This window comes from Lates calcarifer, linkage group LG16_LG22, assembly GCF_001640805.2.
Source record: "Lates calcarifer isolate ASB-BC8 linkage group LG16_LG22, TLL_Latcal_v3, whole genome shotgun sequence".
NCBI lineage: Eukaryota > Metazoa > Chordata > Actinopteri > Centropomidae > Lates > Lates calcarifer.
Genome location: NC_066848.1, coordinates 10,791,597 through 10,817,522, shown reverse-complemented (window position 1 = coordinate 10,817,522; position 25,926 = coordinate 10,791,597). Strand labels below are relative to the sequence as shown.

General features: G+C 39.8%; 1 protein-coding gene across 1 annotated transcript in view; it reads left to right on the top strand.

The window, feature by feature from the left end:
- The first annotated feature begins 5,878 nt into the window (after positions 1-5,878).
- The window catches only part of neurl1ab (neuralized E3 ubiquitin protein ligase 1Ab), a 33,164-nt gene continuing 13,116 nt past the window's right edge, over positions 5,879-25,926 (top strand). The window contains exons 1-3 of the mRNA XM_018696911.2: positions 5,879-6,148; positions 11,609-11,850; positions 13,334-13,655. Coding sequence (XP_018552427.1) covers positions 6,115-6,148; positions 11,609-11,850; positions 13,334-13,655 — 598 coding nt within the window. The 5' untranslated portion in view covers positions 5,879-6,114. The remainder of the gene's footprint in view (positions 6,149-11,608; positions 11,851-13,333; positions 13,656-25,926) is intronic.

Sequence of the window (25,926 nt, the reverse complement as noted above, 5' to 3'; positions counted from 1 at the left end):
AATTAGATTAATGCTAATGATTAAATTAGGACATTTTTAATATGCAATCTTCCCGGAAGACAATATGCTGTATTTCACTTGCAACTGAATTTTCAAAAAATTTCATGAAACATTACAGGTTGCTGAAGTTTACGATAAACCTCACCTCTGTAAACATAACCTCAGTCTACTAGCTTTGGTAAACAAACACTGCCCTCCCAGTTTGTTTTCTTATTTTGTAATTGCATTAATTATACTTTATTGGTAGAATTTTTATATTTAATAATAGTAAAAAGTAGCAGGAACTCAATCATTGTTATGTACCTTTCATTCTTCTTGTTCCACACCACTAAACTCAAGATTGAATGTGTAATGTATTAAACAAACGACTGTCTTTACCTTTCTAAGGAAGGTGTAGACCATCTCCAAGTCTCTGTCTATTCCAATCTTTCCCAGACACTGAGGGTGTTTATTCCTCTCAGTGTGGTCGAGGATTTTTTTCCTTGTTGGAGGGAGAGGTTCAGATACAGCTTCAAACAGCTGTGTTGAGTTGATGATTTTGCCTCCATGAGGTCTTTAAGTTCGTCTGTCTTGTCGTCTTCAAATGCAGCTGAGAAAAATTAGCTTCATACGTCATTCAGGTGATCTGTGATCACTCTGGGCAATGAGAAAGTGAACTAACTAACTTGATAGAAAATACTGACCTTTTTGTATGAAAACATTCTGCTCATGTGCACATGGAATTAGAACATTTGAGTTGTCACATTTGTCAGTTGGAAATTTAATTCCATATGCAAATTGGCAGAATCCTCTCACACACACAGTTGTGTTTCACTATACCTGTGGGGACATCCATTGCAAATGAGCCGAAAGTCCTTACAAACACAGTCAACGTGACTGTCAGCATACCTGTGGGGACACCCATTGACTTGTTTCTTGTCTTTCAATTGACATATAAGTTCAGAGGTTTACAAGTGAAATCCTCGCCAAGATTAGACCTTTCTAACTGTCACTCTGACTGCCCACACCTCCTGCAGAGGAGGCAAAGAAAAGCTGACAGGCTGATAGTGTGTGTGCGTACAGAGCTGCATTAATATTTCTGACAACTTCTTGGAGACATGGACTAAAGAGGAGTAACATATAAAAACATTCATTTTTAGTAAAAACATCAAACAAGATGTGATATTTGTTTTTTAGCCATGTTCGAAACATGGTTTTAGGAATGGCAGTATCACTTGAAGTATCTCAACAACTACTAAATGGGTTTCCATGCAATTTTGCACAGACATTCATGTTTCACAGTTGATGGACCCTGATGACTTTTATGTTCCTCTGACTTCTCTTGTAGTGCCAATATGAGATTTTCATTTGTGGTTTTGAGTGGAATGTCTTGACAATTAGTAGCTGGATTTTCATGATGGAAAAAAAACCTTTGGTTTTAAAAATGAATCTTTTGACTTTTCTCTTGTGATGGCCCCTGCCTTACTGCATTTTATTTTGTCATCAAAGGTAATAGAGAGCTGTGGTTGGTCCAGCCTGATTTAGAGCCTTTAGAGAATAAAAGCCCAGCCCAGCTTTACACGCTCACGCTCTCTTCACTTCACGGGCTGTTAGCTGAGCTGCCGCTAACGTTAGCTCAGCTTGCTTCTAGTTTCTCAGCTTGTTTTTAGGTTGGGATTCCTTCAGAGTTCATTATTCTGGAAGTTTTTACTGGGAGCCGAATTATCCAATTATCCAAAACAAGCAGACCAAGTAATTAAAATCAGTAGCAACACTGAATAAAGCAGTTTCACATTTAAAATCAGTGCATCTCTGTGATGCTCTTGGGTGGACACAGGACATCAAGAGGGGCTGTGAGAGGGGCAGACATCTGATGACAAAAATCCTTTATCCAGTGCGAGAGCAGTTGGCTGAAAATGTTTTTATGTGTAGCTATCCAGCTTATAACTGTCACTTATGGAAAAACCCTGCCCCAGATAACACGTCAGGAAGAGTAATAAAGAGGGGATCCCAGGATCCTGGATGGAAAGACATGCAATGGATGTCATATGTACAACATACAGAGAAAGAACTATAATGACAATATTGGGTACATAGAGTAGTCCTGGGTCATGAGGACAGAATACACACCCACAAGAGGCAATTTTACCAGGCCAGAATTTGAGACACAAACACTGAATGTTCTTTTGGGTGTCAAATCAAGTCTTACGGGAGTCAAGTGCCAAGTAAGTTAAAGCTCCTAGCTGTCAAGTCACATCTGCAGTTTTCATTTTTTCTTTTAAAGCAGATTTGAGTTAAAGTCTCAGGTGTACAGTTTTGCTAGTACACAAAGTACAGCAGAGCATCAGTCTCTCAAATGTAAGCACATGTAAAAGTACAGCATGTACATTACTTGATACACTTGTAACAATAAAACCTTACCGATGTGGTGCAAGTGCACATAAAAGTCCTACAAGTACAAAGACTGATGTGGAATTTATTTCTTTACTAGTGGGTATAGACAGAGCACCGCAAATGAGAGCAGTTCTCTTATAAGCAGTGTAAACAATAATTCCAAATGTAATTATTTCCAGAAATTATATACCTAATAATTTCATCATGCCGGTCATATAAAATGAAGAAGTGCTTGTACTTTAACTTATGCAGACTTACCAAATAAATGATAGTATCACTGAAAACAGTATTAACATGAATATATTCACTCTAAATATTCTGATGCCACTACCCATATCTCCCCTGTGGTCCTGCCTCTCAGTTACCCTACATGGAAAACATTTGTCCTGACGCAGGAGACTGTGTCAGGTTGTGCTGATGGACAAGTTTATCCATCTTGGTCACATGTCAACAGCAATTACCAGGAAGGCATGGCAACACTACTGTGAACCACAGGCTGTACTGTATGCCAACAGTGGAGGCTTTTACAATAGGCTGCAATTTAGCTTAGTTGTTGAATGATTAAAGACATGGATGAACGTTGTACAATTTCATCTTATAGGATTGTAGTGAGATGTCGGCTTCTCAGTGAGTCAATCCATAATCCCTCAGGTCTTTAAACACATCATGATCTCAGTGATGATCCTTCAGTTCCACAGTCTCTGGATCACTGCACACCATCGAACGCCAGGCTAAATAAAATCTAAACCGAGCTCATAATGCTGTTATGATCTTCTTGTTAGATCTACAACCCTTAGCACGAAAACAGCTGAGGCCTCTGGACAACTGTGCAGCAGTAAGCTTGGAACTAAAGGAGGATCAATAAGATGGAAACTCTACTGAAACCCAGTTGTGGAATGCAGTTAAGTGGGACAATGAAATGTAATGAACTAGGAACTTTTTGTACACCTATTTGCTTTGTATAACAACTGAATGTCTGTTTGTTTATCTGCACATTTTGGCACTGCATGTAGGTACACTGAGCCCCTAACAACTCTGGTCAAATTCTTTCTGTGAGTGTACTTTGCCAATAAATAAACTGGATTCTGGTAATTTTAGATGAACGTTGTGAGCCCTTTCTAGCTACAGTGTGCCTGATGACAATCTCATGATCAATAAACTTTTCCTCAGTATCTTTGTGACAACTTGATTTCACCTCTAATACATGCCTGCTGGGTGGGGTTCCTTTTCTGTTGACACCCCCCTGTTGAGGATCATATGATGCTCTTGTGTTGCTTTGTAATGTTTTGCATATGGCTCCAGGGCAAGGGGCCAAACTCCGAGTTGAATGGTGTTTTTGTTCAACATGGATCATCCCCGAAGAGAGCAAGCGTGCACACGGCTGCCTCAAACAAGGCTGTCAAGATGTCTGCGGAGGCCCCACGCCAGCACACCCCACCAGGCAGCTGCTGCCTGCCTGGCGCCCATCTACAAATAATCTACTGTGGGAGGAGGTGTCAGTCTGTTCTGTCAGGGTATACAGTGTATATCCAGTGAAAGCTTCAAAGCTATTACATAAAGAATTAGGCAATAATAATGATTTGAAGAGTGTTGAGAATGTAGCAGTGTTGAATTTTTAAAAATTAAAAACTGAGCCAGTGTTGAAACTTCAGTCCTATTCTGTGACGTCTGTGTGTGCATGGATTACTGAACAGGCCTGCCGGGCACAGGCCCAGGTGACCTTTCACCCCTTCAGCTCCTGGACCTGAGTGGAGCCTGTGTTGAAGTGACTGTTAGCATTTCTTGTTGGAAAGTCAAACAAACAACAAGAGATTCAAACCAACCACAAAATGTCCACAAAGGAATGTAGAAAGATTACAGAAGATACTGCCGCATCAGTCTGAGTGTACAAGACATGTCAGTGGATATTTTCATCACAGACAGGAACACTGTAAAAGTGTGCAGCAATGTCAGAGAGTGTTTAAGCTGAATTAAGGCCAAAATATTTCAGTTTTTGTGTTTTGTAATTGATATTTTGCAACCTTCCTCAGTGTGTGATTAGTGGCATGCTGCTTTGATATTACTTCAGGCCACAAGGCATCATGATTTATCATTTCACAGTGAATATGTCTCCTTGTATTACAGAAGAGCCAGTCGAATTTTGACAGCCCAGTGATCAGGTGGCATGTCAAACTCCATTAAGTGTGACTGTCATAGCTACAGGGTCCACACCATAAATTCCTAAGTGTTCTGTTCACACTTTTTGGTTTGATATTCTTAGTTCATCTCAATTTCCTGTGACAAATAAAATCTGTTTGACTGCTGTTTATCGAAAATCACTATGTAAAATGCTGCATGAAAAAAAAACCCAAGTCATATGGCTTTACCCTGGTTGCAAATTGCTTACAGACAGTCAAGCTGACCGCAATCAGTTTGTATAAACAACATGAGAATATAGCTCATGCTACCGAGCCAATTTCAAGTCTCACAGGCCTGGCTGCCGACACAAGTTATGTAAACGACAAGGCGACAGGGCAGATCCTGAGAGGTGCCCGCTGGGGACCAGGGCCATCATTGCCAACTCTGAACCTCTGAAGCGAGACATTTAAGAGATACCCTAACAAGTTGTTCCTTTACTTTAAAGAAAAAGTGAAAAACATGAAACTTTATCTTTGAGGAATGTTTATTAAACTAACTCTTATGGTGGATTATGCCATCACATTTGGCAGTGATCCAGGAATCTAAATCTTCTGAAACACTACACTGAATGTAAAATACTTCGATGCAGGTTTTGACACATAAAGAGGAAAATAAGCTTCTTAACCCCAAAGAAGACCATGTGGTGTCTCAGCCTGGTCATCGTAGCTACTTTACTGTCATAACACATCAGCATTCATCTTCCCACAAGCTGCTAACTAAGCCTTGAAACACCTCTGTGTAGGGTAAAGATACTGGCTTTAGATGAACATAAACCAACAAACCCTTAAACTCTCAGTGGTTGGAAGAAACACCCTGCAGTGTGACATCTCCGCATTATCTATCAGTTTCATTCATTTCCTCTAGACAAGTCCATACAGGGGGTTTCAGTGGGTTTCTGTCAGTAGGCTATAAATTTTAGACCCTGCTGACAGTAGATTTTTCTCCAGGCACTTTTATTTTCCCCATCCCAGTGATTCTAGGAAAGTCTGCATTTCTTCAAATTAATCTAAAAATAGGCAATGCCAGCCTGTATTTAGAAGGTGAAAGAGGAGGCAGCAAACAGGTTAGTCAACAGGTGGGGTGGGGAAAACCCAACACAACCTGCGTCTACAGCATAAAACTACAGAAAGGACAAAGCATGGTGACTAAAAATAGAAAATAAAAATCTAAGTATTAAATGTATATAGAGATAAGTGTCCTCTAAGTGTCTACAGGGATATAATGGTGATTCATTGCTTGTACAGGCTCTGTTTGGTCGCTACAGCGTTAATATTCCTGGGAAGCTCCACCTCCACTACCACCTTTTATGTTAATTTCAGCGTGATCTCCGCACGGACTGGAGGGGAGCCGCTACGCGTTGTGTTGTATCTGTCGGCTGCTGCTTAATGTCGATGAGGCTTTGCACAGTCACAACCTGCCACCGTAACCACCGTCGGGACTTTTTGTGAACGGCGTCGCGTCCGTATAATGTCGCCGCTGCTGAGGACGCGCCGCTGAACGTGCGAATACTGTGGATCCGAGCCGGTAGTTTACAGAAGAGGTGAACGCACCTTGCATCCAGCCATGGGAGGTCAGATCACCAGAAATACCATCTACGGTAAGGACCCATCTGGCATCAAAGGGGCAGAAGAGTCGTGTAGTGGTTCTTTATTATTAATGAACCCGGTGATATTATAACCATGTAATGGGAGTTGTAAGCGTGCTCGTGCAGCCTCAAGCCCGTGTGCATGAAATTGTAGGCGTCCTGGCTTCCTAAAATACATGAGAAGTGAAAGTAGCTGCTTCAGCCAAGTTTTACCACCTTCTGTAAGTCACGACTGGCTCTGAATAATAGAGAATATGAACAGGAAGTCGTGTTTTTTCAAAATTTGATAACCCCACCACAGTATCAAATAATAGAAAGACCCCAGAGATGCAAGTCTCTCAGACTTGTTCTACTTCTCCCTGGAGCCTGTTTACATGAATGTTATAATTAAAAGTAACCAAACGGGACAAACTGAATCAAGCTGGGAGCTTACACAGAACTTTTCCCAACCTGACTTGTTATTTGTCTCAGTGGCCTACAGTTGAGGGTGATCACACTCAGCACGTTGGCAAACAGTATCACAGACTTATGTACTCTGATGGTTGTATGTTTCTACTCATGGCTATCAACTGGTCATATATACACATCTGCAGGTAATGGCAGTTAACAGGTGCATTTTATTCATTTTCGCATTTTAATCATATAAATATTTCTTGCAACTTTCCAGCCAACTAGTTAGTACAAGATACAGTTTGGTGATTTCATTGCAAACTATTTTTGTAAAACTAAGCAGTTTTCATTTTTATTTTCTTTCTGACAGTGATAATTGATCACAACATGTACTGTTAACTTGTGCTGAATGTGCTGAATATTAAACTACCTTGTGTTTAAGCAACTATAAAACTCTGTATATTACTTGTTTACTTAATATTCAGACTACTTAGAAGTCACTATGACAAAAGCTGATGTATTAAACATTAATGTATTAACTGTAGAGCTGCAACAATTAGTTGATAAATCATTTTGTTGATTGCCAGAAATTAATCAGTGACAATTGATCTGATTATCATTTAATAGTTTAAGCCATTTTTCAAGAGAACAAAATCCAAACATTCACTGGCTCCAAATTGTCAAATGTGAAGTTTTCTACTTTTTAGTGGTTTATATATTTGTAAATTGAAGATATTTAGTTGGTTGAACAAAACAAGCAACAGAAAGATGTCACCTTGGTCTTCGCGGAAAGTTGTTGGTCAGTTGTTTTCTGACATTTTATAGACAAAAGATTTATCGACTTATCAAGAATAATAATCATCAGATTTATTGATGGGAATAATTACTTGCAGCCCTAACTGATGGTAACTGTAATGTTTTATTACGTTTTGTGGGATGCATTGCCCATCTCTGAATGTTGATGAGGTTGGCCCTCAGTGCTTTTACATTGGCAAAGATGTTCACGGGTAACTAGATGGCATCATACCACATCAGCTGATGTAGACTGGCCATAAATCAGACACATTCACTGCATAATGAAATTTTGGTTTTGAGTTGTTCTGATTATGTTAAATGGTATACATTACATGAACAAGCAACAGTAAACATTTCTCCTTTCCCAGATGGACAGTTGGACAGATGGACATGGGCCAAACCACATAGTTCTTTTCCCAATTTCAATGTGAGGGGGCCACTGGTGTGACATAACAATACAGGTGCAGGCAGGGGCGCTACTAGAAATTCTTGGCCCTCTGTCAAGAGCCCAGTCAGAGCCCCAAAAATGTAAATATCTATAATCCCTGTCATGTGTCAGGGCCCTCGTCCAGCTCAAGGGCTCATGAATCATTCAGCTCTAGCCTTACCACGTTTGGCAAACCTGCATGATTGTATTACTGACATTTAGGCATCATAGGGTGACCTTAGCAAAGAGGTAAAGGTGATTACTTTTATGTGTTGAGGGTTTTAAAGGTTTTAATGATTCTAAAAGTGTTGAGATTCCAAGTAACAGAGACAACTGGCTCTTGTTTACTCACTCAACAGAAACTTGTGTTTCAGCCTTGGTTTGTGTTATCCTCTCGCTAAGAAAAAACCTCTTGAGCAAGCTGCATTGATGATTTATTATTAAACACTACTAGAGCTGTGTAGTGAGTAATTGATTAGTAGATTGACAGAAAATAAATTAATGTTTCAAATTCAGTAGTTCTCACTCCTCAAATGTGAAAGTTGTTTGGTTTCCTTAGTCCTCTGAGACAGTAAATTGAATATTTTGGGGATATTTGGACTGTTAGTCAAACAAAACAACAAATTTGAAGACGTCACTTTGAGCTTTGGGAAACTTGGCATTTATTCATTTATTTATTTATTACTATTTTCCAGAGAAATACGACCAGAGATTAATTGATTGAAAATATTGTTAGTTGCAGCCCTAAACTTAACACTACATACACTGTACTGTACGTGCAAAATAGGCTCTTCTGGTATGGTAGGTAAGGCAGTCCATGCTTTAAGTCAGTAAATGTACAGTAATTAAACGTAAAATTAACCCTATGAACTTCCCTAGAGGCCCCAGACTTCATCCACCCTAGTAATACTGTTGTATAATTTACCAACTACTGTTCAATACGGACTGTGAAGGTAACAGCTACCTGGAGACATTAGAGCTTGTATACAGCATCGTCTCTGTTCTATTCTCATAACATGTCACTAAATTAATTATAAACACTAATGGTATATAATTAGGCTTACAGGAACAAACAACAGGTTTTAAAACTTTTGTGAAGTGTTTGAGAATCACTTTTGTTTACCTCTTATTGAAACCACAGAAGTTATGACATATTTGCAAAAGCTAAAAACATACACTTGCCCTCTGGCTCCTTAGGCTGCTGCCTGTGAGTGCTAGTCTTCTCGATACTAACGTCACACCGCATTAGGGCCTCTGTTGAGGGGACAAAACACAGAGGAGCGTAGGAGGCCAGGTGACACTGACCAGGGCCACTCTTTGTCTCTGCACTGTTTGTCCTTTTCCAATTAATGACAGTAAAGGACAGTCACATTGTGTGCGGTGGTGCATTAAGTAACATTATCCTTCCTTAAGTTGCTCATCTGACGTTTGGCATGGCACCTCTCTTTTATCACGACAGGGCTCTGGTCACTGTTTACCCTGACATCTCCCTCAGGTCGCATGACTTTTTAAACACACTTCAACAGCCACTGTATCATCGACACTTTTGGCTCTAACCAAACTGTCATTTACAGTAAATCAAATATGGTATTTTTATTTATCCATTTATTTACTTATTTGACTTTATTCATGGTTTACACAGTCCTCTGTGCGCTCTGAATGCAGTAAACCCATTCCAACTTGCCTGCAATGTGAAAATAAAGCGGCTCCTGAAAAAAAGACTTGAGAATTCAATTTTACAGCAGCAGAAATGATATTAATGTCGTGAGAATGAAAGAAGATATTGGATTCTCTGGTTAGATGGTAAAGCAGGAGTGTTGCTACGGTGCCTGCAGAGGCCTGTGAGGTGTTGCTTCTGTTTTCAGAACCCACAGGAAATACTCTATTCAGGCTATTGATGGAGTACAATACAGTCCTGTTTTGTTTTCCCGAAGACATCACGTCTGATATGACATCATGGATGCAATATGGCTTAAGGATTTGTTATGACTTCATTTAAGACCACTGTTGTGCACAGAGCACAATTCAGCATTGTTCTGCTGCGACAAGAGCATGCGAAGATCTTAACAAATACACTGCACTGAGCCCAGAACACTTGGCAGAGCCTCTCTGATTGTGATTTAAAGGGAAAGACTCTGTAGAAATATGCAACAACGATGCCCAAAGGAGAGTATTTCTAGTTTAATACAATTTTACAATTTTCATGTCGTCATCCACAGCTCACACCTCGATCTCTGCCCTGGAATAGAAACAATGGTGATCTTATAACCGTCCTGGTGTCAGAAGTCATTGGCGATCAGTCATTGCCAATCCTGACAGTCTTAATTTATTTGTCTCCAGGGCACTTTATGAACCTCTTGACCCTCCAAGGTCACTCAGCGGACAGCAGGAATAGCTGTCTTTCAGTAAAAGCTCATATATTTCTCTCAGAGACAAACAACAAGCAGCTCCCACACACAGTCTTCCAAATATAGGTGTGAAAATACAAGACGTTCTCAAGGACAAAGAAGTGTTAATTAGGCCTAAATTATTTATTTAGCTTTCAGTATTAGCAGATTGGCTAGATTTTATGGTACTTTCAAACCTTTAAATGTCATTGTAGAGAGGGCTAAAGTGTTGCAGGACAGAAAACAATAAAATAACTTGATGAGATGGTATTTGTTCAATTCTAAATAACCCTGCCTTACATTTAATGAGAACCCCATGTCTGTGAGAAAATGCCTCCTCCACAAAACCACAGTGACCTTGGCGTTGTGCTTTGAGAGAGATGTGGAAACAAAAATGGGGAGTGAGTCTGAAATCAGGCTCATGATGACTTTGATCAATTTTTTTATCAGTCTAAACTGACCAAACTGACCAAAACGAAGGACGTTAGTGAAAAAGGGATGTCTGGCTCTATTATGAGTTGCGGTAAGTGGGAGCAGTCATGATTCACATGGTTGCTTGGGAAAAACTGTAAAAACTCTGCTACGTGTTGAGTCAGATGTTCCCCCGTGGGTCTGCTCTTATGTTGCCACTTCCTCTTACCAACAAAGCAACAATAAATACCACTAAATCACTTTACAATTTTTCTATTTTTTTATTCAAATTCTGATAAGGCAGCTAGTGGGTACATGACTCTCAGGCAACAATGTTGTGATTCATACATGCTTATTAAGAAGAGCCACAACTGGATGTTAACAGCCATGCCTCACTACTGTAACAGCTACTTTTTTTTTTTTTTTACCTTTCATGTTAGCGTATCTTTTTCGGTTTCTTTACCCTTGTCTTCCTGCTTCCTTTACTACTTTCTACTTACTGTTGTACAGATGTGATCCAGCACAGAAAGGAACAAACCACAATTGAAACTCCCTCCAGTTTAAAATTTGGCAAGATGTAGAATAACAAAAAGCGATGGGTGTTACTGGAAATGACCATTTACCGAAATTAGAGCGTTTTGTATGAACCTTTCACAGCTGTATTGTTCTCCGTAATTATGCAACCAAAGAAGCAATTCCTCCCTTGTGTTTTTTTTCCGTTCAAGGACATTTTTGCATGTAATTTACCTTATACACTGTTCGTGTCTACTCAGTAGGTGTATGCTTGTACGGTGCTACCTTGAGAGGCTGGAAACAGAACACAAGTATTAGATTATTTTAATACCTTTTTACCTGATTGGATATTACAGGAGCAGGTGAGATATGTGAGAGGAAATGACATGTGACATGATGTCAGTATATTATATTAAATGAAGCCTGCAGTGGTTTAGACTATCTAATCTAATATTCTTAATCTAAAGTCTGGGAATTTTTTCCAGTAATGTATTTTTTGCTCCCCACCCGAAGATCAAACTAAGTGACCAAGTTTCTTTCTCTACACAGATTCACTGAATGGGCCATTTCCTGCAACATCCCACCGATGCCACCACAAGCCCAAGCGCTGCCTGCCCCTACAGCCCTGTGGAAATTTGTCCTCCTTCCCTCTGCTCTTCCACCCCAGCACCAAGGGTTCACAGATCATCATGGACATGTCCCAGAGGACTGTCAAGAGACAGGCCAGCTTCTGCAACGCCATCACCTTCAGCAACAGACCTATCGCTGTGTATGAGCAAGTTCGACTGAGGGTAAACAACATTGGGTTTATATTAAAAATCACATCAACCTGTTTCACTAAATTTTCAATATGCAAGCTTCAATTTGCATAATGAAATCGTTTCCTCATCCTCATTTTGATGTGTTTCACTAATCAAAACAAGCATTATACTTGATGCATAAGCATGCAAGAGCTCTGTATCTGCAATAAGCAATAATAATTTGTTTGTTTTTTTTTTAAAAAGCTACCATGACCAACATTAGTCATCTTGCTGGCTTCATCATTTCCTGTAAAAATCATTACTTCATTCAAAACAATACTGTCCACCATTTTTTGTATACTATTGCCAATATACTGCAGTGTCAGCTTAAGTACATACTGCACTTTGTGATATTAGTATGTACAGTGGAGTAGTGAGCATTTAATACACTAATTATGACTTTGATTAAAAAAAGTAAAATCATTACTCTCCCTCTTTCATTCTCTCTCAGTGAGTTTTTGTTTTTCCTTCTCTCCTCCCTCCCTCCTTCACTCTCTTCATCCCCCGTCCTTGCTCCCCTGTTTTGATTTTCTCTCTTTTCTCTCTCTGCTCTTGTGTGGGCCAAAGCAACAGCAGCTTAGAACAAGTTTCCACTTCACCTATCAGGCCATCTATGTCTCGAAAGTGAGAGAGCAGGGCAAGCATTGCCATGTGAGGAATACTGTTATCTTGCACGGTAAATGCAAAGTAAATAGAGGTTCGAAATAAGACAAAAATTGTTTGCAGGTGATAAACATACCAAGGTAGCTGGTTTTAGTTTTCTTAAGACAAATGTGTTGTTTTTAGCCATGCTAGCAGCTTGCCATTGTGGATGGCAATGTTGGTCTAGACTGAAATACGAGGGGGCTTCAAAAAGTTTGTGGAAAAAGGACAGTTGGAATAATGGTTTAAGTTATGATGTTTATTTTTGCATTGCAACATGCATTTAAGGGTTCATGTTAGAACATGTTATGACTCGTTAGTACAAGAGCGTACTAACGTTATGTACGTTGTGTACAACGAGAACATTGTACACAACGTGCATTGAGATCAAAATCCCAAAGTATGATTTTTAGCTATGTACTTTTTCCACAAACTTTTTTAAGCCCCCTCGTATCTCAGCAGCTATTGGATTGCCGTGAAATTTGGGTCAGACATCATGTCCCCCTGAGGATGAATTGTAATAATTTTGGTCATCCCTCTGTGTTTCATCTAGTGCTATCATCAGGTCAAATATTTGTTAAATACTTTGGCTAATGACAAAATACCTGCAAAATAATGACATTTCCATGAGCCTCAGGTGTGCTATATGTTTAGTGCTAATTAGCAAATGTTAGCATGTTAACCCACTAAAATAAAAACACCCAAAGTACAGCCTCACAGAGCTGCTAGCATGACTGGTAATCTCTGTCTTTTTAACACACAAGATAAAACCAAAAGTAACTATTCATCTTAAGATGATTGTCTTCACTGATTAAAAATATCTACTCTCCAGATCACTAAAAAGCAGTGCTGCTGGAGCGGCGCCCTGCGTCTTGGTTTTACATGCAAAGACCCATCGAGGATCAACCCAGACACCTTGCCCAAGTACGCCTGCCCTGACCTTGTCTCCCAGAGTGGCTTCTGGGCAAAAGCCCTGCCTGAGGAGCTCTCCAATGAAGGAAACATCATCTCCTTCTGGGTGGACAAGAAGGGTCGGGTGTTTTACCGGATCAACGACTCGAGCCCCATGCTGTTCTTCAGCGGGGTACATGTCTCTGAACCTCTGTGGGCTCTAATAGACGTCTATGGCCTCACCAGGGGGGTCCAGCTGCTAGGTAAGTAATGCATTCAGAACCAGGTCCTTTCTGAGAAATGGTGACTCTGTTTAAATTGTGAACTCAGCACCAGTATTTGGCTTTCACTGGGTGATTTTTACCATCACGCTTTACCACACATACAGCGGCCCTACTTTTCCCACACCCACCAAATAGCTCAGTGGAAAAAGATGGTGGGAGATTAGGTAGATTGTATAGTTACCACGGTTGTTTGTATCAAAGAAATTTCCCCTGAAGGAGGAATTTCAGAGCGTCTGAGATCCATTCTAACAAGTTCTCCGTGCTGTTTAAAGGGTCATTACATCAAAGAAATTATCATCAACTGCAGTTTTTCACCACTCCAAATAACCTGAAGAATGTTTGGACTGTAGATTGAGATGCATTTATGAAACACATCATGCGTTCAAAACAGCTGTCTCCAGTTTTTGAAAACAATATGAAACTATGCAAAATAGATAAATAGGAATCCTTGTGGACGCCTCAGTACTTATTTATAACCATTTCCAAGAATTGCACTGCCTCTCTCCAAAAGAATAGAGGCTGTCAGCACCGTTAATAAAAATAGAGTAGGCTCCCATATTGTGTAGATAGTGCCATTTAACCTCATTTCTTGCGGTGTGGTTGACAGCGAGAAGCGTGCTATCTCATGATGGGCTGTTTGGTATCCAGCGCCAGAGTGCGACTATCTGAGGTTCACTGGCCTTGCGGTGCTGACCAGCAACACAGCTCTTGTTAAGGAACAAGAGAAGTGTGTTGGTCATCCCAAGAGGACAGACAAGAAGAGGGATGATGTCAGGTAATGACATGTCTGGGGTGTTTTTTCCAAGACAATCAAATCAGTGGAATGTCTCACTCTTTGGGATCCAAGTCTGAATTCAACTGCATGTGACACGTGATCTGCACTCACCCCCTAAGACAGATTCCTATCTTTAAAAGAGTGTAACGTTCACCAAACTTAATGGTAAATTTTACAATTAAAAAAGACTTTCTGTTACTTGAAGTTGTACTATGCAACGTTTGCCTGTGAACGAGGCCAGCAGCCCTAAATCCTACTGTTTCTACTCGGTTTCCCACATCGATCACCTTCATCCCCACATTGATGGCTTAAACCTGAAAAGCCTCGGCCCTCAGTCAGCCGAAGGATCACTTGGCTATCAGCTTTCCTCTATAGCCCAAGAGCGTCATCACTCGAGAGCATGGTATATCTCAAAGGCTCGGTATTGTCTCAGCAGTTGGCTGCAGTTCAGCAGACACTTAGTCTCTGAAATATGGGTGGACACTTCAAAGTCTGGTGTTGCAAACTGGCACATGTGCATATTTTCCTTTAGCAGAAGGATGCATTTTGATTCTTAATGATGCTTACACAAGGGTCTGAAATTAATGCTATACCAGCTGATAAATTGGGCCAAATTTCACCTGTTGTGGGCTTGTTATCACACAATCTGTCCAGGTGGGAATTACAGATCTGCTGTAGTTGTTTCCCCCCCCACACACACTTTTTTTTCTACAGGGAACAAATGGAGCATGGAGCTGTGAATAAGCTTTGTGGAGTGTAGAGAATGGCTTGGTTAGGTGACCTTGATTTGGCTTTTGTGATAAATGTGCAAGACAGTAAAAATATGAGAAAAAACTTGTGATAAATCTGTTGACTTAAGTAATATGAATTGCAGAGTCAGTGAGATAATACATTTTAAGGGCTTTATGTTTACTAAAGGAGCACTCCACCAGTTTTAGAGGAAGATCAGTTTACTTGTCACTAAGAGTACACTTCAGCCTGTAAAACAGTTGTGTAACATCTTCTATGGCTCTCAAGGGAGCTTTTTAAAAGAGAGTACTCCACCAATTTACCATTTCACTCCCATAACACAGTCAGAGTCATGACAGACAATTTAAGAATTAAAAAAAGCAAAACCATCATGTTTTCTGAATTCCACATACACTTGTGGTTACTCACAATGCAACTCAACCACCAACATCCATTTGGATGGAGGTTCAGGTGTGTTACACTAATTGTGGCTAATGTTTTGATGTGTAAAATTGGTGGAGTTCCATTTAAAAGCCTGAGAAAATATGATGATAGCCATGGTGTCATTAGGGCTATATCGAGCTGGGCTTGAGACTGTATTAAAGGCTCCATTACAAACTGGAGAAAGGTGGCACTGAGTTACGAGTACTGAATTATAGGTAGGGGAGGATCCAGCATTTCTAGAGTTTGACCCACACTAGGGACTAAAAGTCAGGGTAATTTTTTATCCTTCTCCTGTGAGTCCCCCAACTTAATAAAAGTGCAGTATTTCCTAGAGTGTGCCTCTGAGTTCATGTTGAGAGAGTAAACATAGATGAGCAGTGGTGGCAGATTTCCACCACTCCAGAATATTTTAACCATTCTATCTCTAAGCTGAACCATTCTTGTGTTGAGACCTCATTCCCCAGCCGACAGCTCAGTCCAACCAGCCTTCACTCTCGTATTTTAAGACCCATGTAGTGAACATAACTGTGTCTGATCACATCCTTTCTGTGAATAGCTTCCTTGCCTTAAATATCTCATAGATTAATTATAAAAGTGTCCCTGCTCACATGTCAGCACACATCAGCGTAACTGTCACGATGTTTCCACGAAACGCCACCTGAGTATAAATGTCTACTGAAGACAATGTTACAGGCACAATGTGTCATTGCTATTTTGATAAAAATCTTTTTTGAATGTTCTGCTTGAACTAATGCTATGATCCTTTCTAGGATGAACATTTCTGTAAAACTGGGGCCTCTTAAATTCATTCTGAACCTGTTGTTGTATCATTGTCTGAACCATTTTTATAACCAAAAAAAAAAAAAGAGTTTTTTTCATTCAGTTGGAATGACCTACTATAAGAGTTATCCATTTTAGCTGTGCTACAGTCAAAAGTTTGTTGGGGTCTTTTTTTAGCCTGTGGATAATCCACATCAAACACATGCTCCACAGGATTCTCATACCTTTATGTCAGTTTGATCTTTTATAACCTTGCATTCTGTATATCAAAGCTGCTATCCATCACTGCCGTTTCACTTGTACTGTCTCTCAATGCAGCCTGCTGCCAAACAGTTTTCCTGCTATCAGGTCTTATTCTGATGTTTAAGGATCTTTTCAAGAGCAGTGTTGTTTCCTCTCTAAGCTGCTATCAAGGGAGTGCAGTTCAGTAGCTAGCCACCCATGCAAGGAGTCAAAGGTGAGCCTGAGATCAGTGAGACTGCTTGAAAGCTGAGATGGTGTTACGTAAGGGAGGAAGCTAAATTAATCTGCTGAAATCAAACTGAGCCTCAGGGGTTGTCCAGACCAACAATGCTGCCTATGCAATTTAAGAAAGATCTGTTACATCACCACACTTGTCCTACTCACGCAGCTATCAATAAAGTGCCTTGCTTGGGTTTTTGTACAGAATGGCCTGTGCTGTTGAGCGTCTGCAGCGCTACACTGAGACACATTAGCCCATAGAGGGACTGACAAAAGGTTTCCTCAAGTGTATAATATGTCTCAAGCAGCATAACTGTTTACAAAGCTCAATTTGCCAGTTATATTTTCACAAATATCTCTGTTTGTGTACTTACATTTCTTCAAAGCAGGACAAGAAACCTAGCTGTAGGTACAATTTTGAGACAAAAACTGCATTTCCCAACAGCTATATTTTAAAAAAGCAAAGTTTGAAAGGTAAGTCTTCTTTTTCTGTTGTGAACTTTTTGATTTTTATCAGGTTGGTTGTTGTAGAAGTTCCAGAAATCAGGTCACAAATAACTTGCAAGTGTTTTCAGCATTTCCCAGAAGCGAAACACATATGGGAATGCTATACCATTCTGCAGTCAAAAAAGTAATGGTGCCCCCTTTTACACATGTATGGCTGCAGTCCTAATAGAATGTGTTTGTTTATGGGACAAATCCCGAGAGACCACACAGCATCCACCGTTTTGTACAGGTATGATGGATTCCTTCCAAGTTAGATAAGCGGAGCGAGTCAAAGGCATCTTTTGATGGATGCAAGATGCTCTACTGGGGGTTTGTTTACTAGAGTTAGATGAGTCACTTAATCACTGACAGAACGGTAGTGATCCGTGAGACCGGCATCAGCTAACATCATCTGCAACCTGTCTCTCTAGTCATTAGAGAAGAATCCAAAATGGCTGCCAGACTGTCAAGAGGCTGCGTACCTCTCAGGTGATTAAGAGGAGGGTGTTGACATCAATCATCTCTACACACGGCATTGCAATGCATTAGGCCAGTAGAGCATCATGGTGGGGAAAACCTTCGGCTGTATGCTATTCATGCCTACTAAAATTCTGAGAGGCATCAGTAACGTTTCCACCTCAGGGACATAGGGAAAAGAAGCTGCAGGAGCTGGTGTTTTCGAAAACAGTTTGCATAAACATAGATCTTAGCTATATTAGTGGCACTACAGATAGCAATGTCACTCCCAATAGTCTACCTCAATAAATGTGGGATGGATTTCAATGAAACTTTGTGCAGACATTTGTGGTCTCAAGGACTTAAGTGACTCTTCCTGTAGCACCATCATGGGGTTGGATATATTTGTTTTTTAGTGAAATGTTTCATCAACTATTGTATGGATTTTAATCATTTTTTCAAATGACACAAAGATGTATTGGCATTAAATTTTACATAAATGGCTCCCAGATTATGACTTTGGGATCTTCTGACTTTTTCTGTGGTGCCACCATTTGGTTTTGTGTAAAATGTCTTGAGCCATGTCCAAGCAATAAGGTGCAAGTATTAATGTTCCCCTCATCCAGCACCATCACATCAAAATTACATTTTTTTTTTACAATGCTTTAACTTCAAAACTAATGACATCCCCATCAGCCTTAGTTGTTCTTTGTGCTTCGTGCTAATTAATAATGTTAGTATGTATGACTTCATGACTGTCAAAATACTTGCCCATTATTTTTCTGTGAAACAACTAATCAATTAATCAACTTACTGTTTCAGCTCTAATCAGTATGTTAGCATACTGACATTAGCACTTAGCTCTAAGCACAGCAATCTGTTGGCACAGCTTGACAGAGCATGGCTGTGGGCTCTTCAGTCTTGTTGTAAATTCATTGGTGCACCGTTGTGATATTTCTTTTTTCTGTATTTCATAATCTGACACCATTATGCGCTCTTGTTATCATGTTAACTTCATAAACTAAAACTGAAACCATCTGTAAGTAGTTAAAGATCACTGTACCTTTGACTCAAGTCAAGTCAATTTTATTTATATAGCGCCATTTCACAACAGAAGTTATCTCGAGGCAGTGTACGTATAGAGCAGGTGTACTCAAGAAATTTACAAAGAGAGACCCAACAGTTCACACCATGAGCAAGCACTAGACAACAGTGGCAAGGAAAAACTTCCTTTTAAGAGGAAGAAACCTCGAGCAGAACCGGACTCAGGGTGGGCGGCCATCTGCCTCGACTCATGCTTGTTTTATCAACAGATAAAGAGATAACGTGGAAATGCTGAAAAGCTCTGTGCTGCACAAACACGTTGGGTTGTCTGAACCTGACTGTACTGTACTTTTCCTTTCTTTGTGTCTATTTTTGTCTGTGTTCACTCAGTGTGCTCACCGCTCACACTCACTTGCTACAGATCTCACTTATTGTTTTGCTTGTCAACATAGATTATGTTGATTTGTGGTAAAATGGTTTTAAATATAGTAAGGTCAGAGAGGTGTAGTCTGACACAAGTGGTCAGATATACAGCGTAGGGTCAGCCTGGTAACAATGCAGGTAAAAATGGCTCAGTATGACACAGTGAAGGACAGAATGTAGACTATAAATCACTGAATACACATAAAACTTAAAACTCATTGCATTGTTCTGTGTATGAGTACTCCTCACCTGTTTTCCATGGGACTGCATAAGGGAGCAGAACTAAACTGTTTTGTTAATTTTGATTGATGAAGACACATGATAGGCCTGAAGGGTTTGATTACCCCAAAGTACTGCAAATGGATGTTGTACTAATATGTTCGATTTCTGGTCTACCGCTTACAGCCAAATCCTCCAAAAACAATAAACTGGAAATTCAGCATGGTAATAACAATATGCAAAGTCATCTGTCAAAAGTCAGTTTACTGCCAAAGGCAAACAACAGACAGTGAGGGAGCAAGGCAAAGAGAGATGGTAATGTCTCCATATTATAAACACTTAGTAATTTCCTTGAGCTGAATTCTTTTGGCAGAATTAGACTAAAATCGTGAATCATACTACAGCCTCCTGCTCTCTTTTTTCTCTCTTGCTCTCTTTCCTTCAATGCTACCTCTCTGTATCCTGATCAGACTAATAAATCACATGAAAAGTGGTACTTTTTCAAGGGACTGGACATTTAAACCTGATTACAGTCGCATTAAGATTTTGCAAGACTACATACCCTGTCCCAAGTTCTCCTCTTTTGGAAATGACTGAAGCCTGCAGCTTATGTTCAGGTCAAGAGGACCAGTAACACTCATGTTGATACCTTTTTAGGGTAAAAATCGTAAGGCCAGACATGATTGTGGCCCAAGGCTGTGGTAACCTTGTCCATTTCAAAGTAGGTACATTGTCCCTCTTTGCTTCCAGCGCCATGTTTGCTGCCAAATCTGTGACTATGCTCCTCAGTATTCAGCCAGTCACAGGTCCCACATTAACATGCTATCTTTCTGTGCTAAATCTAACAACTTTTGTGTCTGTGTTGTACGGTCACATTGATTATTTAAAAAAAATTTAAAAAATGACAAAATCAAGGATACGTAAAATCATCATACATGATGGCATTAGAGGAAGCTCTAATTCTCTGGTAGTAGTTTCATCTTATTTGATGTCTGCAGCTACACATGTGGATTTATTTCCTACAGATATTTAGTACTGTACACAAGTCATAAGACTAGAGGGTATAGTTTGGATCTGGAAAGCAGATTTAAGTTAATCACCTAAATTATATTGCAAAGGCACTTCTAATAATCTTTGACATACAAGATCTGATCTGTGAATGCCCTAGATGTTTTAAAATTTGTTTCTAGACTGGTTTTCTATGATTCAAAGCCACAACATGAAGATTTTAAAGATAAAAACACAAACACAGAACTTGAGGTGGGAGCTACTACCACTTATGGATATATAGTATGTTCCATGAAAATAGAAGGAGTAGAAGAGGAAGAGGGAAATTACTTGTGGTAGTGGTTTACTTTTATTAAGATAATAAGCCTTCTCAATCTGTAGTAGTTTGGCTGTAATCAACAGGACAAAAAGGTTGAAGGCAACCATGGTAACCGTGCCTGCGAGGCTGGTGTGAGTTAAGAGCAGAGCAAGACGCCAAGAAATCACTAAATAAGAGATTCACAGATTGAAATATTGTCAGAAAAGCCGATTCACTGTCTTCAAGACACACACTGAACCATTACTGTATGTCGGGGTAATTCGCACGTGCACGCACACACACACACACACACACACACACACACACACACAAAGAGAATTCTCTGAGAATTCTCTAAGCTCTAATCCTATGATCCTGTGTAAATCATTCATCTTGTTACATGGTAAATATGTTTCTGAAAAATATTTTTTGATTATTTTCATATCAAAATCCATCTATCTTCTATATATTTGATTATTGCAGGTGGGTACATAAATATACCCAATCAAATGTGATTTGGGGTGACTAGTTAAGGCTGCCCTTTCCATAAAAATCACGTTTTACTGAGCAGTATCTTAGTAGAAGTGGTATGTTCATGTCACCCTTATCCTCTGCTCTAATAAGGCTGGTAAGAAGGTGTATGTGGAGGCCAGCAGTTTTCTACAGCTGTATACATCTTTACGGTTTAACTTATTCACCAAACCATGCTCTCACCTGCAATGACTGGTTTTTGGTCACTTATGGGCAGTGGAAACAATCTGTAAACATTCACCCTACCTTCACCCTTTAAGTCAATATGATGGCGAACTTGTTAGCAAACAGTTGCCTATTTACATATCCAGCAGTTAATGAAGCAACATTATCATTCATTTGGAGCCATGTTTTGTCAACCTGATGATCTTATGTCAAATATGAAGTTTTAGCTTTGTTTTTGGTCAACTACCAACTCCTGAGGGATATATCTGGCTCTTCAGCTGCTAAATGCTCCATTATGTTCACCAGATAGTCACTAACTGTGTCTATCTGCAGTTTGGTGCTAAGCAGGAAGCATACAGTGGAGTTTTTTTAGAGCTTTTTCACTGAAAACAGCTGCTTGCTGTGGCCGAAAATGACACTGATGAGAGTGGCAAGAGTGAACCAAAACACAGATAAAGCTCCATACAGCTGCAGACGCACTGCAGATGGATGATAATTATTGGAGGATTGATTAATTGTAGTAACTTTCGCTCACACACTTTGCTTGGTTTTAATGCTGTAACTAACTAAACCAAAAACTAACCAGGCTCATCACCCCCATTGCAGATATTTTAGTTGATATGTCATGGACAAATCTGGCTGCTAGAGTATCTTGATTTTCCTTTTATTTCTCCTTTGGACCCTTATTATAACTGAAGTTAAGCCATTCTGTCAGACAGTTGGTTACAATGAAATGAGAGGCCTGGTATAAACTAAAATGTTGGAGAACTGTCCTTTGACCTAACATCTGCCAGCATGTACACATCGGGATTAGGGTCTATGTATTTATGAGAGCTCTGTTTCAAGTGATCTCAGTGCTTGGAATTTATTTGATTTGTTGAACCAAAATAAATGCCGCTGGACAGACTATTGTGCCTCAGCTGGGATTTAATCGGCCCAGATGGAATCGAACAGATTTGCAGAGAAATCAAAATAGAAATCGTAATGGAGCCTGTCAGGTCTGGATCCTGGGAGTCGGGCTGTACAGGGGGAAGCCTTCAGAGGGGCTAATCACTTTCAGATGAGCAGAGTCTAGTCCCAGTGAAGACGTGACTGTGTTCTCTGTGTATTGTATGTGTGTGTTGTGTGTGTCAGTGTGCAAATCTCTCATAGAGATTCTCTTCATATCACTTTGACCAAAACAATGAGATGAATCTATAATTGGTGAAATGTGTTTGAGATTAGTATTACTTAAAGTCCATTTTCTTGGTAAGAAAAGTAGAGGTACTTCATAGTAAACTGTCCCCTATATGACTGATAATTATTATATACAACATTATTTAATTGTTACAGATGTATTAATGAATAAGTGGTATTTTACTATTGAACACAGCTAAATAGTGTAGTCCAGTGGTTTCCAACCTAAGGGTCAGGCACCATCCAGAGGGTCAACAAGATCAATCTGCAGGAGTCATGAGATGATTAGTGGTGGGGGAAAGAAGAAACAAACAAAAAGTCTGATAGATAAATCTCCTTTCAACTTTTAGATTTTTCTCAAATCTTTGCTGTTTTTTGTGACATTTACCTCTCCCAGTTAATTAAATGAAACCAACCAACCAAGTTTAGAGGGAAAAATTCTCTAGGTAGAACTGCTAACAACATTTGAAACATTTTTCTGATACTTTCAGAATCAACATATTAGTGTTTATACTTCTCTCTTCACTAGTCAAAAGCCTCTGCAAATAATTAAATGTAATGCCTGTAAGATTGGCAACGTGAAGACATAAATTAGCATAATTTCCTCATTATATCAATAGACAACATAATCTGGTCACGTCTGCATTTCTTTCTAAACATATTTGCAGTTGCAAATTTGTTGTATATAAACGTAATTCTAGGGAGACAGGGTTATACCACTCCACTCTAAAAAACACTCAGGACAAGTATTTGTTTAAAAAGGGCGTTACCTTCAAAGCAGGGCTGTGTGAAAGTGTGTGGTCTTTAATGCCTGTAGTGACACTATAGTTAAGTCAAGTTCAGAAGTGGCTTTCAACGGGCCTGTGGAAACAGCGTGCCCTTGTAACATCCATGAGGTGATGGGTGTCATATTCACTGCTGCCATTCGTCACCTCAGCATGTCCCATTTTATTTCCACGATCACGATCCAAAACTCATAAACATCTGGCACTAAACCAGAGACTCGATCTTTCAAATATTCCACATATGTGTCTCCTATTGCACATGGCATCTCACATACTCAAACTGTTGGGTTTCTCCTGTGTATAGATATCACAGCACCCTCTATCCTTTTAGCCCCTGTTGCTTCACACTAGGATACTTGTGCCATTATCTTGACCGGGATACCACTCCTTAAAAGCTCATCAATGCAGATTTTACCCTGGAGCCCGTTCTCTTTCTTTTTTTTTTTCCTCTGATAAGCGAAGCCTCATCCCTCTCCTTTTTGGGACAGACACACAACCATCCCCCCACCCCCCAACCTACTTTTTCATGACAGATGACTTCACTCACTCATTCTTGATAAAGCCCAGCATAGCCCCCCTAGGCATGCATAGTTAGGGCAAATCCCCAAACACACACATGGACGCATGCACACAATTGATGCAGCTGACCTTGTATAGAGGTTGTAGCCTCAGTAAAACCCCCCAAAAGCCTCCTAATCCTGTTCCACCAGGCCAAGGAATAAAGTGAACCCTCCCATGCCATTGTCTGACTGAAACTTGTTCAGGACTAAAAAAGACATAGGACACATAAAAATCCTGTACTGATTTGAATGATTCAGATCAAAAACGTTTGCTGGAATACACACAGGCTCCTCTGAAACGTATTTCAAGATGAGGTGGAGCCAGGCTGTGTCTTTTGGCAGTGTATTTTTATAAACGGCTTTTTAACCACAGTACTTGAGTTGTCATTCTCACATGTGTTCATAGGGAAACAGGGTGCCAGTTTTTCAGTTGCATCCTAGACATCCTCCATTGCCAAAATCTTGTTTAACTTTCAGGAACTGGTTTTTCCAGTTTGCGTTAAGAGTCTCTGTAAGTTGCAACTTGTCTGAAAAGGTAAACTTTCTCCATTGAGTACTCTTTTTTTCTGCAGGTGTATGTTTTGGCTTGGGTGTGTTCCCACTTCCACAAAGCCAAGAAATTCCTTGTTAATGCTCAAGCAAGAGTTGAGCTTATTTAATTTTTTTTTCTTCTCACAGCTACAATACTTAATAAAAAGACAAAGCCAAGAGGTCAGTCATTGACCCTGCAGAACAGTGTCAGTCTGGTATGTGTTCCTCTATTTAAATAGAGCTTTTCTCTTGAGATTGAGTGGCTGGAGCTGTTCAAACACCACTTAATTTTAACAGGGCAGTTTCAGCCATGCAGTTAATCACGTCTGCAGTGTTTAGGTGCCTGAAAAAAAGTGATTCAGACTTCACCTTACTATTCAAAAGCCTCACAGACTTGAAGTTTGACATTTTGAAAGAGAATATCACCACTGTGTTCAGTATATGCAATTGTAAAAACCTCTGAAGCATTGCCAAATGCTAAAACTCAAAAAATAATTTTCAGCAGGTATTATACTAAATTTTCTAACATAATGCAGTTCAAAAGACAAGACTGCACCTGTCTGTGTGAGAGTGACATTTTAATGAGTGAGAGGTTTGGAGGACAAAAGAGTGTTTACAATATTATTTTGTTAAGTGTCAGATGTTGTAACATGTCAGGGCAGTCGTTCCAAACCCCCACATCTCTGTAAAGTCTCAGTAAAGTGGATATCATTTAATTATTTGTAATACCTTAGTGGATGTAATCGCAATATTTTTTTCATACAATTGAATTACCAATGTTAGAGTCAGCTGGATTAAGCATTCATACAGCTTAGAGTCAGAGGTTGGATATTTCAACCATTTGTCTGTTATTTGTCAACCATATGTCCCTTACTGTTCTGTATTAACTTCTCAATAGTTTTCACGCAACCTTAATCAAAACCATCCCATTGTGCTTAAGTTGACTCTGTATTTCGATATACAGTTTGTTTTTTTAAATCAAATTGTAATTTCCATTTTTCCTAACTAGTTAAGCGCACAATCTTCCCACATACCCCCCCTCCCCAAATGGCAACTAGCCACCCTGTTTGGGTATCACTGTGTTGAATGATATAGAAAGAGCAAACAGGTCGAACAGGACCAGTGGAGCCATGTCCCTGTTGTGTGTGTTTGCTGTGAGAACAGTTCTTTACCCCTGTGCATGCAGCCACGCTATGAATGTGCCAGACATGTTGTGAATGTTGATGTACACACATAAACACATAGTGAATTGTGTATTTCAAGCGGTGTAATCTCACTGACTCAGTGCTTTTCATATCTGTCAGATGTTTTATGTGTGAAATTCTATCCCAGACTCCTTTGAGACCAAACCCAGGAAGAGGTCATACATATTTATTTG